Below are 19,616 nucleotides of genomic sequence, written 5' to 3'. Positions count from 1 at the left end.
TTAATGTGTTTTAATTAGTCTTTTTTAATATGTACTGGTTTAGTTTTGTAAAATTGATTTTATTTGTGAACTGATTTAAATAATTTTAAATTCTTTTTATTACATATTTTTGAATTAATTATCACAAAAAAATCAATTCATAATTATTATTAATAAATTTTTAGATTATTTAAAAACTAATTAATAACACAAAACATTTGCTATCTTTGTTATTGGGAAAATCAAATTATTAAGTTTTAATAACATTTGTATAACGTTATTATAAATATTAACAATTGCGAACATAAACGCGCTATTGTTGTACGCTTAATTATAACACAAAGAAAAACCGTTATTAAAAGGATCGGACCTATTATAACGAGCACTGTCAGAGCAGACAAGGAAATGCTATTATACATTACTCATAGCGTTTTCCGTCCGCTATTACTACCCACATTTCCTGTACTGAGGGTTAGAATTTACTCTAGTGGCGGTGGAAGAGAGCCAATCGTTGGGGTGTGGTTTTGGTATATCCATTTACCGACTCCGAACCGAAAAATCGATTAGATCTGGTTTGACATCTCTGAGTCCTTTGCGTTCTCTTGTTTCTTTTCATGCTTTCAGATCGTCGGTCTCCCTATCTTATTTTCCCGGTGGTCATCTATGGCTCTGGTGGTCTTTTTGACTCGGTTAAGGTCGGTGTTAGCTTCCCGGTGGTAGCAATTTTTCTGTTTTTGGCTCGACATTTCTTGGTGGTCATGGTGGTGAGTGTTTTAGCAGACATGGCGGTCTTTGGCATGCTTCGGCGAATTCCTTGATACTTTCTTCTACTTTTGTCTTCTGTCCGGTATATACTTGATTCGGAACGATCTGATTGTTAATGGATTGAGATGTTGAGCTTTTATTTATCTTGTCCAATTATTTGTATTTTGAAAAAAAATTCAATACGAAATTTTTTTATAAAAAAACTTTCATTTTTGTAAATATGAGGTCTAAACATGACATATGCCGATATACTTGCTAAAAGTTAAAAAAAAAAGGTGACTGTTTTTTTTTCTTTTTTGTCTCATGACCGCTATTGAATATTATGTGAACTACAAATTATAGTTATCAAGCTATTCCAAAAATAGAGTTGGTGAAGTAATAGGAATCGTCTTTTTTTTTAACTCATCATCAACTTTATATTAACCAAACTTGGGACTACATGATTTCACCACAAGGATTCAACCACTTTTACAGACAAAGAATTCTAGTATCACTTAGCATCACTAGATTGGATCCCAAGCTACCTGAACTGAACCTTTGCTGTAATTTTAACCCATGAGAACAAACTCTTCGTAAGACCCAGAAAGAGTTGTCTCTTAACCACACCTACATTGACCATAATAAACGAAAGCAATGAGACTGAGATACTTAATCAAAGTCACAAATCTAATCAAAGCTCAAGCTTTTATCTCCAATAATTTGAGTTCAGCACACAGACAAAAGCATCGACACCGAATGGTAAAAATATGTGACTTGCTTCAGCTTCATCAGGGCCACTGCCTCGCTCCTATAGCCTGAAAGACGGAATGGCTCCGTACTGAAAAATTCGGACCTTGACGATGGTAACGTGACCGGAACAGCAATTCATGACGTATGAGGGTGTGTGACACCACCACCGGAGGGATGACAGCCGACGCTAGGATGTAGAGCCTCACTGCGTACCAAGGCAATGCACACATCACCGGTTGACAACTCCGAGGACATGGAGCCTTCCGACGCACCGACTCCGAGAACTGGAGAACGAGACCCTTTCCGCCGAAACTTTGCACCACTCCTCTGTTCTTACACCGCCACACACGAGGGTAGATCGGTGGTGTAGGAGGTGACCCACTGAGTCACGCATCGCCGCCGTGGAAGGAGCACCGGAGATCTAAAAAATGGAAAACCAGATCCGGCGTCCAAATCCAGTCCTAAAAGCCGACCTTTCCTCTTTCCGTAGCTCTGTAGTCTCGCGGCTCCTCTAAAACCGCCACCAAGACCAACCTCGACCGCAACGGTTCCAGCATGGACTTGACAGATTCAGAGCAGCCTGCATATCGACTCAGAGGAGAACAGATGAAGAGGCAAAGAGAAAACGAGATAAAGGGTGAAGAGAGGGGCTCCGGCACCGGCAAAAACCGGGCCGAAGATAGAACACTTTTCCCGGCGAGGAGAGTTTTGAGAGAGAGGATGAAAGAGAAAGAGAATCTTTCAACATACAATGTATAGTAATAAGAGTAGTCTAATGTATGTGGATGTGATGCGCTAAAATTTGTGTCATCTGCAATTTAAAGAAAAAGAGCAACACTAAATAACTAAAACATCTAGACTCAACCGCAACATTATGTAAACTTGGCGCAACACAAGTGCTGCAGAAGAAGTTCGTTTAGTCTTAAGAATGCCCGAACGTCAACTGAGCTTTGAGTTTCGTTGATTCAATGAGAATAACCGAAAGTCAAAGAGAAAGATGAACTGAAAGTTCTTTTGATTATTCTTTAAAGCGTGAGATTTACATCAGAGGTTGCAAACTATATAAAGAGATAAAACTAATCCTAAAACCGACTAAGCTAGGAGTTATCTACTCCAAAAGAAAAGGAAATATCTTAAAGATAAACTAGAATCTTAACACCAAAGCAGATAATAAAACGATCTGGTTCTGTTATGAAACCGGACAGCAAACCAACGACAATGCGCTGCATCAGGTCTCTCCGGGTAGGAGAATATTCGCCTCTGAATCTTTATCGGTGTTATCCCCTGCAAACTTCGTGAGGTACTTGACGTTGAATACATTTGCTGTCTTGATATGATCAGGTAACTCCAAACGGTACGCATTTGGGTTAATGACCTCCAAAAATGACTGAGAAACCGTGTATCCCTATCAGAGACTATGGACTATGGAAGCCCATGCAGACGGTAGATCTCCCTAAAGAACAACTGAGCGACTAGCACCGCATCCGTAGTACGTTTACAAGGAACAAAATGTACCATCTTCGAAAACCTATCGACCAAAAAAAATATCGAGTCGCTCCCCCTCTGAGTTCGAGGCAAACCCAAAACGAAGTCCATGCTCAAGTCAGTCCATGGCTGTGTAGGAATGGGCAAGGGAAGGTACAACCCCGTATTCGACGCCTGTCCTTTCGCCATCTGACAAGAACGACACCTCTGCACATAACGCTCGACATCACGACGAACTGAAGGCCAATAGTATGATGACGTTACCAATTGCAGAGTACGATCACGACCAACATGGTCCTCCTTGTGTAACTCATCTATCACACGCAACATGAAGCTACAGTCAGGAATGCACAGTTGCTGGCCTCGAAACAAGAATCCATCGATGAGTTTAAAATCATCACGAAGCTGAGCGCGAACCTCCACGATGACCTTGCCAAAAAATGGATCAGACTCGTACAAATCCGCAAAAGAAGCGAACCCCGTAACTGAAGTGTGTAACGTAGTCAAGAGGCTATGACAGCGACTCAACGCGTCAGCCACGCGATTCAACTTTCCCGACTTGTGTCGTATGGTAAATGTGAATTGCTGCAAATAAGCGATCCACCCCGCGTGCCTAGCTGAGACTTTGTTCTGACTATCCAAGTGTTTCAGAGCATCATGATCAGTAAGCAACACAAAATCTCTATGGACCAGATAGTGACGCCAGTGACGTATCGACTGAACCACCGCGTAGAACTCAACATCGTACGTACTGTATCTGCTCCGTGCACCTGCGAGTTTCTCACTAAAGAAAGCCATAGGATGCGACTCCTGGCTTAAAACGGCGCCAATGCCCATCTTCGATGCATCGCAGTGCAACTCAAAGGACTGGGAAAAATTCGGAAGGATCAAAACGGGCGCTGATGTGAGCTTTTCCTTGATTAACACGAAAGCCTCTCCAGCTTGCTTTGTCCATACGAACTGCACACCCTTCATACACTCGGTAACTGATGCCATGATAGTGCCAAAATGTGCCACGAACCGTCTATAAAACGACGCAAGCCCATGAAAGCTGCGTACTTTAGTGATAGTACGAGGAACATGCCAGTCATAAATTGCTGCTATCTTGCTTGTATCCATCGACAGGCCTTTGCTGGACACCACATAGCCAAGAAATAATACCGAATCAGCTCCCCACTCACACTTTTGTCTGGCTACAAAAAGATTCTCATGTTTAAGGACATTAAGAACTTGACGCAGGTGCTCAATGTGATTGTCGATGGCGTTGCTGAACACTAGAATGTCGTCAAAGTAGACAACCACAAACTTTCCTATGAATGGTCGCATGGCTTGGTTCATGATGCGCATGAAAGTGCTAGGCGCATTGGAGAGGCCGAACGGCATTACAAGCCATTCGAAAAGTCCCTCTCGCGTTTTGAAGGCCGTTTTTCACTCATCTCCGGGGCGGATTCGAATCTGGTGATAGCCACTCTTGAGGTCAAGTTTAGAGAAAATGTTGGCGGCCCCGATCTGATCCAATAAGTCATCCAGGCGTGGAATCGGAAACCTATATCGCACCGTAATCTTATTGATCGCCCTACTGTCCACACACATCTTCCAAGTCCCATCTTTCTTAGGGATCAATAAAGCTGGCACAGCACACGGACTGAGGCTTTCGTGGATATGGCCTTTGGAAAGTAATGATTCCACCTGTTTCCGCAATTCTTCATGCTCCTGCGGACTCATGCGGTAGTGTGGTATGTTCTGCAACGACGCGCCTGGGACGAGATCAATGTTGTGTTGTATATCTCGCAGGGGAGGCAGTCCCAATGGCAGGTCCTGAGGAAAGACATCGGCAAACTCGTCTAAAAGTTTACTGATGGCTGGATGGATACTTGATGTTGCCGGTGTCGCTGAAGGCGCTTCTACTACGGCCAAGACAAATTTTTCTTCCTCAAACTCCTGAGAGAACGCCCCATAAGAACAAAACAACATTGTGTTACACGAACCCGTCCCTTCCAGTAGAGGCGGAGCAACGGCAGGAGCCGGGGCTGGTGGCGGCGCGAGATTGTGTTGCGGGAGAAGCACAATACGTTTGTTCTCAAAGAAGAAACTGTAGACGTTGGTCTTGCCACTATGTGAAACGTCTCGATCATATTGCCACGGCCTGCCCAACAAAATGTGACTCACATCCATTGGCACCACATCGCAATATATTTTGTCTTTGTAGTGGTTCCCTATGGATAATGAAACCAAGACCCAATGGGTGACTCGTATTTCTGATCCCTGGCGTAGCCAAACTAGCTTGTATGGAGATGAATGATCAGAACGACGCAGACCAAGCTTATTCACCGCGTCCTCAGAGATGACGTTGCGGCAGCTGCCAGAATCTATCACATAACGACACACTCTCCCCTTGATGGTGCAGGTAGACATGAAGATGTTGGTACGCAGCCACGATTGGTCATCATGTCTCATAGGCGTGAGACAGACACGGCGTAACATCAGCAACGTGCCGCGATCCCCTTCGTTTCGTTCCTCCAGCTCGACATCAAGAACATCCTCTGTTTGTTCTGTTCCGTCGTCATCCCATTTGACATCATCAACTAGAAGTCCCCGACGAGTTGCCTTCGGACAAGCAGTCTGCCTGTGACCTGTCTCTCCACAGGTGAAACAACGCAAGGCATTAGGCTGGGAAGATCGTCGGAGTTCATCAGTTGCTGCAGGAACTCGTGTAGTGTTATCAGCTCGTGCTCCCGCTTGCTCTGCAGCCTCTTTATTGCTAGCACCAGCCTGGTTTGAGTCAGCTGGGGCAATAGTTGCTCGCGCACGCGTCGAATTCGACCATGCGGAAGCTGACATTTTGAATTGTGTTTCAAATGCTATTGCGCGCCTATGAGCTTCTGCAACTGTGATAGGATCGAACTGAGACATAGCGTTTTGAAGCTGAGGACGTAAGCCTCCAATAAAACGCGAGACCAGCTGGACTTCGCTATCAAGGATGTCGTTTCTTGTTAATAACAAAGAAAATTCGTCTACGTAATCATCTACAAAACGAGAACCTTTGCGAAGGTTTTGTAAACGGGCAAACATCGTTCGATCAAAATTATAAGGAAGAAACGCTTTCCTCATCACTTTCTCAAGTTTTTCCCACGTATCGATGTTACGTTTCCCCGCTCGAGCTCGAGAAGTCTTTACTTGCAACCACCAGGACGCTGCTTTGCCCTGGAATTTCGTCGCAACTAAGGCCACCTTGCGGTTTTCAGGAACACACTTAAATTCAAGCATCTCCTGCACAGCGACGAGCCAATCCAAAAATTCTTCTCCACGTACTCTTCCGTGAAACTCAGGTAGTTCCACTTTAAAACCCATCTCCCAATTTCGATCAGCATGACCATGGTCCTGGAAGTCAATCATGTGTCGACGATGCTCTTCCTCTGCAAAAGGGTTATCTTCCACTTCGGTTAAGTCATCCTCTGACGGTTGTCTTCTCCTATTGTGATCACGATCTCGAAGGTGAACCGTTTCCGCAAACTCGCGAAACAAGTTCTGAATTGTAAGTTGAATGTTTTCCTGCATGGTTACAAGAGTTCTCCTCATCTCTTCCCACTTATTCATTGGTTGATCTGCGTTCGTGCATCTCGGTGCCATTGAATGATTTGAAAAGCGATTGCTGAGAAAAAAAATTTCTGTCCGGAACGTTCTTGCTCTGATACCAAAACTGGCGCAGCACAAGTGTTGCAGAAGAAGTTCGTTTACTCTTAAGAATGCCCGAACGTCAACTGAGCTTTGAGTTTCGTTGATTCAATGAGAATAACCGAAAGTCAAAGAGAAAGATGAACTAAAAGTTCTTTTGATTATTCTTTAAAGCGTGAGATTTATATCAGAGGTTGCAAACTATATAAAGAGATAAAACTAATCCTAAAACCGACTAAGCTAGGAGTTATCTCTTTTTTTTTTTTTTTTTTATATTTTTTAATCTAGCTAGGAGTTATCTACTCCAAAAGAAAAGGAAATATCCTAAAGATAAACTAGAATCTTAACACCAAAGCATAATAAAACGATCCGGTTCTGTTATGAAACCGGACAGCAAACCAACGACAATGCGCTGCATCAAAACTTAATGACAAAGTAAAAACAAGCTACAAGAAAAAAAAAACTAAACACAAACTAAAAAAAAAAACAAAAAGTATAACACACGTAACCAAACTACACCAAAGTTTGAAATCATAAGAATCCAGTTTAATATATTGTTCAACAATCGAATCTATCATTTTTACCCAAATATGCACGTTTAAATTGTTCAGTGCTCAATCTTGAATTCAACTCTCCTATGCTATACTAATGAGTTACGCATTCGAAACGTTTAAAACTCCTTTTAAAATTTCTCTGAGTTTGGTGGCCACTGGCTGTATTAATTTGTTTATAACTATTAAATTGAAGGGTAGTAGGTATCGTGGAGAGCTACTGCTAATCGCAATTTATGAGAACATCACAAAAGATACGAACCAAATTTTATTAAGTATTATTTTTAGCTTAAACTAACATTAGATTCTACAAAATTGTCATACAAAAAACCGACATAATTAAGGGCTATGGAATTGATTCGAAAATAAAGTGGTTTTAAATTGATTTTGTCGTTTTCCTAATCTGCAAGAAGAAACATGGCACGAAACATTAGTTACATTGTATTGAGTAAACCTCGCGTTGGCCATGTGTCCTCTCTTGGCCCCCATAGGTACTGCGGCCTTCATGTTCCATGATTTGTTTTTTTTTATCTACTCATCTGTCTACTTCCTCCTCCTTTTGAATTATTTTGATGTAGACGCCAAATTGTAGTTTGGCATTTTCTACATCTATAATGTATTTGTAAGAATACTACAACGCTCCACATGGGTCCCGACGTTATCAAAACAAATAAGGGTGCTAACCATTAAGCTAACCGCTTTACAAAACTTTCGAACGGAAGCTAATGATAATGTTCGGAACTAAATATTTGTTTAACTAGGTTTGGATCATTGGATGGCCCAAACAAAACGTAGAGGGAACACAAACCAAACGTTGAGGAAACACACCAACAAACAATTTCATAGATTCCACACTAAATTGTACACTCAACTAAATATATGATCATTGATACTATCATTATTTAATTAGCAGAATATGTATGTTTTTGAAACTTCTAACTCCAGTTTATCATTGCAGAAGTCACTTGGTTGTAGTGGCATAATGGTATATGCTTATGCTTTGTACTTTTGGGCTTATGCTTTATTTGTGATGGTTTTTGAGAACTCATCCTTACCATGGAAACTGACCAACCTCAAGGTTAAGTGAATACTTGCCAAACATTTATAGAAACATGGCTAAATTCAAAATCAAACTTACATAATAGTTATAATATATAGAAATTAATAAATATAACAAAAACGCTAAGAAACAAAGTTGTTTAAATCTGTTCTAAAATTTAAAATCATTGCGTTTAGTTATAAATTTGTCGTCCAATTTACTTCATTGATTTCAAATCAAAACTAAGACCATTTTCGGTGTATTCCTTTTTTCTCTAAAATAAAGCAAAATAGAGATGTGTTTTTCTCAAATGTATTCCTCCATTTTTTTTCTCTAATTTCTAATAGTTTTTTTTTAATTTTACAACTAACACCTTTTAATTAAAATTTTAGAAAATTAATTTCATTCGCTTTAATTTCTTGAAGATTTTCATAAAATTGTAAAATTAACTAAACTAAACATTTATAAAATAAAAGATACATTATAAAAAATAGACATTATCTAACCATCAATATTACTATATATTTCACGAAATGATCAATTTAAGTATTTGGCTCAAAATTATTTATAAGTAAAAGCCATATGAATTTTTTGAAATTTAGTTAAAAATAATAATTTAGTGTTAAATATAAATTATAAGATTCACTCTTTAAATAAAAAATTTTAACTTTCAAATAAGTTTATTTTTATTTTTTAGTTATGATTGTAAATTGTTTTAAAAAATCCCTATTAAAGAATTATTATGTAAACAAAAGATGTTTCTTTTGTATAAAAAAATTGTATTTCTCCAAACGTAGTTTATTTATAATCAGAAAATGCTAAAAGTTAAAAGATTATTTTTAAAATGAAAAATATGATTGTAATAACAAATGCTATTTGTCCGGGAAAGTTAGAATTTCATTAATACAACAAATATGCAATATCTGAATATAGTAAGGATCTAACCGGTGAAAATTACAAGAACATTAGGAATGAGTAGGAAAAAAATGCAGATAAATAATATTAGAGGAATGAAAAGGAAAATGATTCCTTATCAATTTTAGTGAGAAACAAATTTGTTTTATATTTCTCTAAAATAAAAGAAATGAGAAGGAATGCAGAAGAAAAACAATTTCTCGTAAATGATAAAAAAATTTAGAAATAGTAAAAAATGCATTATTTTCTTTCATTCTTTGGTCACCGGTTAAATCCTAAATGTGCAAGCCACCGAGTGGAATAAAGAAAGTCATTAGAAAAACAGAAATGGTCGGCTCTATGGTTTTCTATCGTATGAGCAGTGACATTGTTTTCTCAAGGAGGATATGCATATGTAGTTTAGTGAAATTTCGAATCCCAAAACTGTCTACCCTGATTCCCGAACCAGAGTAGCAACAGTGATATGCTTGGTTATTGATGATCCCATTTAACATTTTTAATCTCCTTCAAAAATAATATATCAAAAACCATTTATCCAACAGATCTGAGAGCTTTAGCTTCACCTTCTAGCCTAAAGAAGTTAGTGCCAAGTGTTGATGATCCCTATATTTTGCTGTCCCTAAGTGGTCCAGAACGACCGAGCAACCATACGCAATATTAGTAGATTTTTTTTAGTGTTATATAGTGGACTGGTTACCACACTGTCTGATCCGAATTTGAAATGTTTTCCAACTAATGTTAGGAAATAGACCGATCATCTATTACATTTCACCATGTTAACCACCTAGACGGAAATCTATACCCAGACTAATTAAATAATGATAATTTAGTAGAAATCAACCTGATGACCAATGCGGATGCACCCTAAATTCCAAGAAATTACCGCTAAACTACCATTCCTTGATTTATTTAGTAGAATTCAAAGTGATATCATAGTCACAATTGTAAATATGAATTCAAATCGCTCTTGCTAGTGCTATTGTACTTACCTCTTCTGTTGGGAGTGTATAACTATTTCCTTTAAATGAAAGTTATGTTTGATAAAAAAACGGGAGGCGGAGTCAAATTCTTGTTTGGAAAGACATGTGGCTGATGAATGCATCGACACCGTGCTCGATGTCATAGTCGCACTAATCCACACGTCCACCTTTGCAAGATCAACCAAAATACGCAGTTGTATGGAAATTCGTTTAAAAAATAAAAGAATGCCTTTTCTCTAAATATAGAAAAGAAAATAGCAAATTCTATTTTAAAGAAAGAAATAGCAATGATAGATTTCATGTATTATAGTATGTAAATGCAAAAATAATAATGAATTGGAAATAATCTAACATAATTTATTTGATTATAAACAAAACTGAAACCTCCATTTTAAAGCCTTGCTAATCATATCTTAAATTCACTACTCTTTCTGTAACCTAAAAGAAAGCTTAATATAACTCTAAATATAAATAGAGTTTGATCCGTGTATCCGCACAAATGTTTATTTTTATAAAATAAACATATAAAATGCTTCATAGCACAAAAATATAATTGATAGTATATTTTTATAAATAATAATTTGTTTTGATACAATCGATTTGATTTACCTGATATTATTAAGAGAAAATCTTTAGAATAGTCTTTTTTAAGTTTTTGTCATAAAAATAGTCTTCAATGAAGAAAAAGACCAAAATAAGTTTTATTAAAATGTAATCTAGACTTAGAGTTTAGAGTTAAGTGGTGGGGTTTTGGGGATATGGTTTCAACTTTTTTTTTTAAATATTAAAAATTTCAAAACAAAAAAAAACTATTTTGGTCATTTTCTTTTTTGAGAGTTATTTTTGTGATAAAAATTTAAAAAATATTATTTGAGAAAATTGCCCTATTATTAAAGATGGAAATGTAATGGCAGAAATTATTATTTATGAGGCGAAATAAGAGTTTATTATAAAAGACACTTTGTTTTAATAAAAAAAAATAGATAGATTGAATTCTTGACCCAGTGGAGAAGCTTATCTGTTGGGCTGAGAATGGGCCTGAAAGAAGGATCCAAAAATATAATAATTTGTTATTGGGCTTTGAGAGCTTCACACGTATGAAATGATATCCAACACACGTGCCACAACAAGGCGCCAAAGCCACCAAAGAGAAAGAGGAGAGAGACCATATCCTCCCGTTATCGTCATCTGCTTCACTTCACCTCCCTCCCCGGAGTCCAGTTTCTTAGCTCTCTCTCCTCTGAAACCCCTTCCCTTCTTCATCTCTCTCGCTCTTTCACCACCTCATAAACCGGGCGGTACTGATTAACTCCGTTTCGGCCTCCGTATACCGGCGAACCCAGGAGACTGACTCAACAACACCATGGACGTCGCTGAAGTTCCATGGCGCCGTCTTCCTCAATTTTATGTTTCTTCGCGCTCCTCGTGGCTTGTTTCTTCTGGGTTTCCTGTTTCTTCGTAAGTTCTTTCACTGGGGCATTCTAGCATACACTTTGTATGTGCCCTTCTATAGTTCGCTCTCATTAAAAATTGAAGCTTTTGGATATATGAATATACCGTGGAGATGGGTTTTCTTAGAGAATTAGAGCTTGAACTGAGAGTTTTAGTTTTAGGGAAGATGTTGGATTGTTTAAACATTGCACCTGAAACTGGTTGTATATCGATATGGTGATGGCTAGGCTAGACATCTCTGAAAGCTATGCGTGTTCTGAAGGATTGACTATGTGTTTGTACTTAGATTCTTATCTCAAGGAGCTTCTCCATGAACTTAGAAATGCTACTTTGTGCTAACTTAGAATCTCTGTCGTTCAACAGATATATGTTTTCTCATATCGGACGTGGACAGAGGTTTAGGCTCACCTTGTGCTTTGGGGTCTCTCGTATCCGTGCAAGGTCTGCTACTATAGCTGCTGCACAACAAGGTAACTCTAGGAGACCAAACCTTTTCTTTATGCAGTTTTCAGTTTATGGAAGTTTCGAAATTTCTCTCAGGTAATTAGATTTTTGTTTTCTGCATTCTCAGAACAGCCAGCTAGGCTTCTCAAAGGACTATGCGAGGTTGTTTGGATCGTGGAAGCTGACCTTGCACCCAACGAACATCTCTACGTTACTGGAGATCCTTCCGCTTTAGGTAGCTGGCAGCCAGACTGCGCCATTTCTATGTATCCTACTGGGAATGATAATCAATGGGAAGCTAAAGTCAAGGTATATCCATTCATTTTAAGCCACACGGAACATAAATAGAGATGTATCATAAGTCTTTTCTTCAAAGCGTGTTCATAAGTCTTGTCTGCTTATAACTTAATGTGCTTGGCAGATTGCTTCTGGTGTCAATTTCAGGTACAATTATTTTTTTAAAGCTGGATATGATTCTTCCTTTGATGTCATCTGGAGACCAGGGCCCCAGTTTTCCTTATCTCTACCTTCGGCTGTCAATGGAGACAGAAAAGTAATCATAAGGGATTCATGGATGAGTGTTTCCTCTCAATCACAAGAGTCCTCCTACTTATGGGGTTCTTGGATCGATGATGCTCACCTTTTACCAAACTCTGTTACTTCAGGTCATAGCGAAGGTAACACATCTGGGTGGCTCCTCCTCTTTTAGTCTCTTTTCATCATTTGTAAAATATTTTAAAACTCAAATGGTTCCAGTGGTTTGGCAGATGAATGCACTTTCTCCGACACTGCTGTGGAAGTCCCAAGACCACTTTTGAATGATAAACAATTAGAAGATGAATCTTTCTTTAGTGATGAGCTTGCAACCTTCTCATCAGACAACTCAGATTTTAGTGCGTTATTTTCTGACAAGTATCAGCCTATTGAGGAACCATGGTTTCTTCAGGAACCTGTTACCTTGCAACATGCAAGGAATATGCAGTCTGATAGCGAACAAGTTGTTGAAAGCAGTGAAGAAATTGAAAACAACTTAGATACTGATGAGGAAAATCACCAGCCGGCTGAGACTCTCTTACCTGATGATGAATTTTTCAAACGAGAACCCATTTCTACTACGATACTGATCAACTCGTCTATATGTACCGTGCAAAGGATTGCTGTATTGGATGGTGAGAAGCTGGTTGAGTTGTTGTTGGAACCAGTTAAGACCAACGTGCAATGTGATAGTGTTTACCTGGGCGTAGTCACTAAATTTGTGCCTCATATGGGTGGTGCTTTTGTGAATATCGGAAGTTCTAGACATTCTTTCATGGACATTAAGCCAAACAGGGAACCATTCATATTCCCTCCATTCTGTGATGGATCAAAGAAGCAAGCAGCTGATGGTTCTCGGTTCGACTCCATTACCAACATTCCAGCTCCACATGAAACCGAACACGCCTCCTATGACTTTGAAGCAAGTAGTTTATTAGACATTGATTCAAATGACCCTGGGGAATCTTTTCATGATGATGACGATGATCATGAAAATGATGAAGATCATGTCTCCGATGCTCTAATTAATGGAACTGTCGTTAACCATGGCGGAGTGGAAGGTGGTTCTGACAAATGCAATCAAGGAGATGAGCTACATCTTGACGTTGGATCTGAGAATGGCTTCGTTCCTCTGGAGAGAGAACATTCAGATTCTCTTGTGTCTAATGCATCAGTTGCAAAGTCTCCTAAGAATGTGTCGTCTAGGGATAACAAGTGGATTCAAGTTCGAAAAGGCACCAAGATAATTGTGCAAGTTGTTAAAGAGGGCCTTGGTACGAAAGGTCCAACTCTCACTGCTTACCCAAAACTGAGAAGCAGATTCTGGGTATGGCATGTGTCTTGTCTTGTAACTATCATTTTTTTATTATTATTCTATTTTCTGACTGAAGTATGTCTTTATAGGTATTAATGACTCGTTGCAAACGAATTGGAGTCTCTAAAAAGATCTCAGGAATTGAGAGAACCCGGTTAAAAGTTATAGCAAAAACATTGCAGCCTCAGGGTTTTGGCCTGACTGTAAGGACTGTAGCTGCTGGCCATTCTCTAGAAGAATTACAGAAAGACTTAGAAGGTCTGCTTTTAACCTGGAAGACCATAACGGAAGAAGCAAAATCTGCGTCCCTTGCCGCAGATGAAGGTGTGGAAGGAGCCATTCCAGCACTGCTACATAGAGCAATGGGTCAAACACTTTCAGTTGTACAGGACTACTTCAATGACAAGGTAGTTAGGCTAGTGTCCATATTTTTCTCCTCCTGTGGCTCCTTTAGGTTCTATTGGTTGACATGTCAAGTGATAGTAAGATTTTGATTTAATATAGGTTGAGAAGATGGTGGTTGACTCCCCCAGGACATACCATGAGGTACATTTTCCCCATTCTGCTCAAGTGAATTTATACAGAAATGGATAGTGTGTTGAAAGAAACATTTCCTTGTTGTAAACAATGGGTCTTATAACCCTCATACATTTGTTGATTTACACCAAATCTTTGATGTTATTTTCAAATGCTCAAGAAAATATCTCTAGCTGCACGTGTCATTTTTTTCTTTCGGTACCGACTGCTGCACTTGCTAGTGATTAAACGTTTCCCATATACTAGAACGGCTTACCCAAGTGGTATATACTGTATGCAAACCATTTCACTAACGAGTATTAGTTTCCAGGTCACAAACTACCTGCAGGATATGGCACCTGATCTTTGTGATCGAGTGGAATTGCATGATAAGGGTATCCCTCTTTTTGATTTATACAACATTGAGGAGGAGATTGAAGGCATTCTCAGTAAAAGGTATGGACCCATGTCACCCACATTTTCCTTCCCAGATATCTTCATATAAATGATCTTTTCCGTCATGCAGAGTCCCACTCCCCAATGGAGGTTCGTTAGTGATTGAACAAACTGAGGCGTTGGTCTCTATTGATGTGAACGGAGGACATGGAATGTTTGGTCAGGGTAATTCACAGGAGAAAGCTATTTTGGAAGTTAACCTTACTGCTGCCAGACAAGTATGTGATACATATTTTGCTGGTGGATTACATATTCATTTGCCAAGCCTTTACGGCAGAACATCTGCTTCTAAAATTGCCTTAATAATTATTCTATTCTACACATCTATAATCTGATTCTTGGTGAATGCCTTCACAAAATTTTTTGCGAGGTCTACTTGTCTTGTGTAGTTATCCTTGGAATCTTCTCAGTTTTTGCAATATGCTAATCTTGCAAAGCATTTATTAATTATTGCTTGATGCAATAATGATGCAGATCGCAAGGGAGATTCGACTGAGAGATATAGGGGGTATCATTGTGGTAGATTTCATTGACATGGCAGATGAATGTGAGTTTGAACGTCATTGTTATTTGTGCAAGTACATTCTTAAAAGTTGTGGATGGGAAAATCCATTATCTCTTGTATATTCTTGTGCCTTTGTGTGTTTCAGCAAATAAAAGACTCGTTTATGAAGAGGTTAAGAAAGCAGTGGAGAAAGATAGGTCACTGGTAAAAGTCTCAGAGCTGTCTAGACACGGACTCATGGAGATAACTAGAAAAAGGGTATAGCCCTCAACTTGTGGATATTTTACTCTTCCTGTAAAGCATGTAATCATGTGTCTTGGTGTAGCGCGTCCACTGTATACTGATACAAATGTGAGCTCTTGATTTATACTTATTGCAGTGAATCTACTTTTTTCTTCTACAGGTTCGGCCGAGTGTAACATTCATGATTAGTGAACCGTGTTCTTGCTGTCACGCAACTGGTAGAGTGGAGGCACTGGAGACTTCCTTTTCAAAAATTGAACAAGAGATTTGTCGGCAGCTCGTGAGTGTATTAACATTACAACCTCAGATTCTTTTGTTCCATGTCTTGACGAGCTAAATGTTTCAGGCAAAGATGGAGAAAAGAGGAGACCTGGAAAACCCCAAGTCTTGGCCAAGATTCATATTGCGTGTGGACAGTCATATGTCCAGCTTCTTGACTACGGGGAAGAGGACGAGGCTTGCAATCCTAAGTAGTGCCCTGAAAGTATGGATTCTCTTAAAGGTAAGTTTCAAATCCTTCAGCCAGAAGTTATGCATCGATGAGGTTGTGTCTGATTATTAACTGAGGCACAAATGTCTTTTTGTAGGTTGCTAGACATTTCACAAGAGGAACCTTTGAGGTTAAACCGTTCATGGATGAGAATACTGTTAACGAAAGACCGCATCAAGTTGCCATATCATTGCTCAAGAAAGCTGACGCCATAGCAGACTCCTCAGGCAAGAAGAAGCTCACTCTTATTCCGATGAAGAAGGATAAGACCGGAAGTAAACACAGACGATGAAACATCTTTTAAAATTTCGCATCACTTCTGCTAGAGGTCTGAAATGACACTGTTGTTGTTAGTTGTACTGAATCGATTTTGTGTATCAGTATCTTATTCCTTGATGTTTTGCATTATAAAGATATAGAACCAAACTATAGAAGGAACAGAAGGTCGAATACTGGTCTAAAGGTAACGAAGACGAAACAACAGTTATGAAAAAGGCAAAGCTATTCTACAAGGACAAAACTAGAAACAAGTGGAACAAGTTGGTTCAAACAACAAACAAAGTGAGGAATCTAAAGATGGAAGATCAAGTAGCTGCAACGTTGCAAGTCCCAACGCCATCTTTGCAGTCGTTTGTAAGATCATTGAATGTTTCAATCTGCTTCTTCCCTCTCAAGAACACTTCTGTATCAACAGATGCTCTCATGTAACCATCAAACTCGACCGGGTTGCCTCCATTAAGCTTTGTGGTCTCCGAATACCACTCACTGCTCTCGTCCCACAGATCTTTGTACTCGTCAAGAAAATGAGTAGCGTATTTGTCTTTCAAAGGATTGAAGAAAGATAGCTCCGCTTCATTCGTTGCGATGTAGAGATTCCTTCCTTCTTCTACTTTGTCCTGCAAGGTCGACAAGAGAGCACTCGGAGAAGTATCTTTATCAAGATTGGGCCAAAGCTCCGTGTTTCTTGCTTTCTCCCCTCTCTCGATATGTACTGCATCGTAATCCCAGTTTAGCCTCGACGCAATGGCAGAGACGATCTCCATCAACCTTCTTGACTTCCAGAGAAGATGCCACGGTCTTTTAACAACAGATTCTGCATCTCCTTCGCAAACTCTGTACCAGTAGTTATCAGGCTCTACTGACCCGAACTTCCTCATAATCAACGTATCTTTGACATCTGCAAGCTTCATGGGCGTGACCCTAAAATCCTCCACAAGATGAAGGCCCAACCTAGTCTTCTTGTTATGCAACTTCCCCCACTCTGCCCAAAACTGAGCCTCATCCAAGACAGAAGCAGCTTCTTTCAAATGCTCGAAATCAAAGTAGAACCTAAAGTCCTTGCCTTCCTCGTTCTGCCCAGAGGAAGTGTAGACAGAAGAGAGACACAGAGTGAGATCCATGACCAAAGTCCGGTTCAAATACTGAGCTTCACCAAGCGCACACAAGAAGCTCCAAAGGAAATGGTTCATGGTCTTGCACCTATCACCTCCACCGACATAAACCAAGTACTTGCCGCTTTTAAAAGCCTTGTCAGACTCAACGGTAGGAAGAGAGTCATTCACAGCTTCACCAACAAGAGGCAAAGAGAAATCATCTCTCTTGCCATCACTCTTCTCAAAACCAGCTTTCTGATTCCTCTTCCTCTTCCTAGCGTTCAAACCAGAATGATAGTCTCCAATACTCGCCACGCTAAGACTACAATTGTCAGACTTGTGAATCACAAACCTTCTGTAATCCTTGTAAAAGGCAGCAGACTTGCCATCCTTAGGCCTATAACGCCACGCCATATCACAAGAGTTGGCACCTTCACCAACCGCAGGCTTACCAAACTTGTAAAAGTGAATGTCTTTGAACCTCTCAATGGTGGCTTTCATCATGAGATGGAAAACCTCAGAGTCTTTGCAATCAATGGGGACGCTCGCATCGCAATCGACCTGGTTGCCTTCCGCGTTCTCCTCGTTCGCGCTGGCTTCCACGTCGGTGATGTTGATGAACGCTGCGAAGGCCGTTTGGTTCACGGCCATGAAATCTTCGCCGGTTTTGACGACCGAGTCGTCCGATCTCAAGGTGGCGTTGGATGTCGATGTGAGGAAAGTGGTGATCTTGTCGGAAGGGTGGAAAAGAGGGTCTTCCGGCTCGTATGTGGCGGCGATGATGGTGAAGACCAGTACGCCCACGACGAAGAGTGAGAAGCCTATGTTTCCCATTAGGTTAAGTGCGTTTTGACCTAGGTTCTCCGGACGGAAACCGCCGGCTCGGTGAAGCGCAGATCGGCCGAACATTGGTTCAGATCCGGAGGAATCGATGCACTTGTCTTGGTTACAACGGAGGAGGATTTGAAGTATGAGTGCTACTGTGTGTGTGCTCGTTGATATGACCCGTCGGGATTAGAGCCACCGACAATGGCAGATTTTGTAATTTAACCACAAACAAATAAATCACTCTACATTTACATTTACTATAGTGTCAAATTAACCAGGGCTTATCGGTGAGATAACCGGAGACAAAATTAAGAATTTATCATTTGATTTGACATAATTAGATTCGATAGTATTCGTTTTTTCTTCTTCCGGTTATATCCTTTTTCTATACAAATTACCGGTGATAGCACATCAAAAACATCTATCATTTAAATAAAAAGTAAAATAAAAAGTGTTGTTAGATTGGTGGTGACTATGGCATCCACCGTGATATTGATTATAGCGGTAGTATATAAATAGAACTAGAATACTATCCGCGCCATGCGCGGTTAAGTATCACTTTTATGGTGTTATTATTAATTTGTTTATGAGATATACCGGTGTGACTATACTATTATATTATTGTGTATTTTTAATGTATATTATTCTGCTATATATAATGTTTTTTTTTGTTTTACAATGTATTGAGTTTATGTTGTGGGGAGAACTATTTTTGCTTTTATCATGATGTTTGTTATCTAATCTATTAAATCTGTTTCAAATTTGTGGTTTACATTATTTTTTATTTGGACATAATGATATTTCTCTACATGTATAGATATAACTAATTTTATATTATTGTAGACAAAAGAATAAAGGGTAATGTTAAGATAAATATAAACAAAAAGGTACTGACAATTTTAATTTACACAGTATAAAATTAATTATTAATATAAATTAATTTAGATATCACCTAATGCTTCATCAACAATTTCTTTGTATATAACACTAATAATATGATGACAAACAAAAAAACACTAATAATATTTGAACTCATTTTAATATAAGTGTTTGTATACCATATCTTACACTTTCTATAAATAGGAGTCGGCAAAGTTGTTTTGTGGGTTCTTAGAATTTTATTAGACTATCTTACAGTGTCTATTATAAATATCAACTCATCATTGGAATATTTGATACAAAAAATAATCAATGATGAAAAATAAGAGGAAAACCAATATTAAAAGTTAAAGAAAGTAAAAAAAAATCTTACTTATTGTACTTTTCTTTTATACATTTTTAATTTACTTTCAAATGTTATTACGTATTGTGATTTATTTCGATATGACAAAAATAATAGAAT

The 19,616-nt window shown here is 38.9% G+C and overlaps 3 protein-coding genes across 6 annotated transcripts; 1 reads left to right on the top strand and 2 right to left on the bottom strand.

The window, feature by feature from the left end:
- Window positions 1-4,386: 4,386 nt before the first annotated feature.
- Window positions 4,387-6,588, bottom strand: LOC106404138. The gene has a single exon (XM_013844882.2). It carries the CDS (start codon window positions 6,586-6,588, stop codon window positions 4,387-4,389), a length of 2,202 nt encoding a protein of 733 aa, XP_013700336.2.
- Window positions 6,589-11,257: 4,669 nt separating this feature from the next.
- On the top strand, window positions 11,258-16,502 carry LOC106405683 (ribonuclease E/G-like protein, chloroplastic). Of its 4 annotated transcripts, XM_013846203.3 has the most exons (15): window positions 11,258-11,576; window positions 11,934-12,040; window positions 12,142-12,323; window positions 12,436-12,458; window positions 12,564-12,691; window positions 12,782-13,875; window positions 13,953-14,270; window positions 14,368-14,409; window positions 14,711-14,835; window positions 14,906-15,053; window positions 15,310-15,382; window positions 15,486-15,598; window positions 15,744-15,863; window positions 15,930-16,085; window positions 16,171-16,502. In XM_013846203.3, the coding sequence occupies exons 1-15, from the start codon at window positions 11,482-11,484 to the stop codon at window positions 16,363-16,365; spliced, it is 2,919 nt and encodes a 972-aa protein (XP_013701657.2). In that variant the 5' UTR covers window positions 11,258-11,481; the 3' UTR covers window positions 16,366-16,502. The 4 variants fall into 4 exon arrangements, with proteins under 4 accessions (XP_013701657.2, XP_013701656.2, XP_013701659.2 ...); XM_013846202.3 differs by having other exon boundaries at window positions 11,259-11,576; window positions 12,436-12,691; XM_013846205.3 differs by lacking the exons at window positions 11,258-11,576; window positions 12,436-12,458 and having other exon boundaries at window positions 12,459-12,691.
- LOC106405684 lies at window positions 16,503-18,536 on the bottom strand. The gene has a single exon (XM_013846206.3). It carries the CDS (start codon window positions 18,353-18,355, stop codon window positions 16,658-16,660), a length of 1,698 nt encoding a protein of 565 aa, XP_013701660.1. The 5' UTR covers window positions 18,356-18,536; the 3' UTR covers window positions 16,503-16,657.
- Window positions 18,537-19,616: the final 1,080 nt, after the last annotated feature.

Source organism: Brassica napus, chromosome C7, assembly GCF_020379485.1.
Source record: "Brassica napus cultivar Da-Ae chromosome C7, Da-Ae, whole genome shotgun sequence".
NCBI lineage: Eukaryota > Viridiplantae > Streptophyta > Magnoliopsida > Brassicales > Brassicaceae > Brassica > Brassica napus.
This window is presented reverse-complemented; position numbering and strand designations above follow the sequence as displayed.

Excerpts from the sequence above, each read along its gene's own strand:
- LOC106404138 (XM_013844882.2), bottom strand. The coding sequence starts at position 6,588 with ATGGCACCGAGATGCACGAACGCAGATCAACCAATGAATAAGTGGGAA.
- LOC106405683 (XM_013846202.3), top strand. The coding sequence starts at position 11,482 with ATGGACGTCGCTGAAGTTCCATGGCGCCGTCTTCCTCAATTTTATGTT. Across the intron at positions 15,383-15,485 it reads CATTGACATGGCAGATGAAT|CAAATAAAAGACTCGTTTAT; the intron begins GTGAGTTTGAAC and ends TGTGTGTTTCAG. Across the intron at positions 16,086-16,170 it reads AAGTATGGATTCTCTTAAAG|GTTGCTAGACATTTCACAAG; the intron begins GTAAGTTTCAAA and ends GTCTTTTTGTAG.
- LOC106405684 (XM_013846206.3), bottom strand. The coding sequence starts at position 18,355 with ATGTTCGGCCGATCTGCGCTTCACCGAGCCGGCGGTTTCCGTCCGGAG.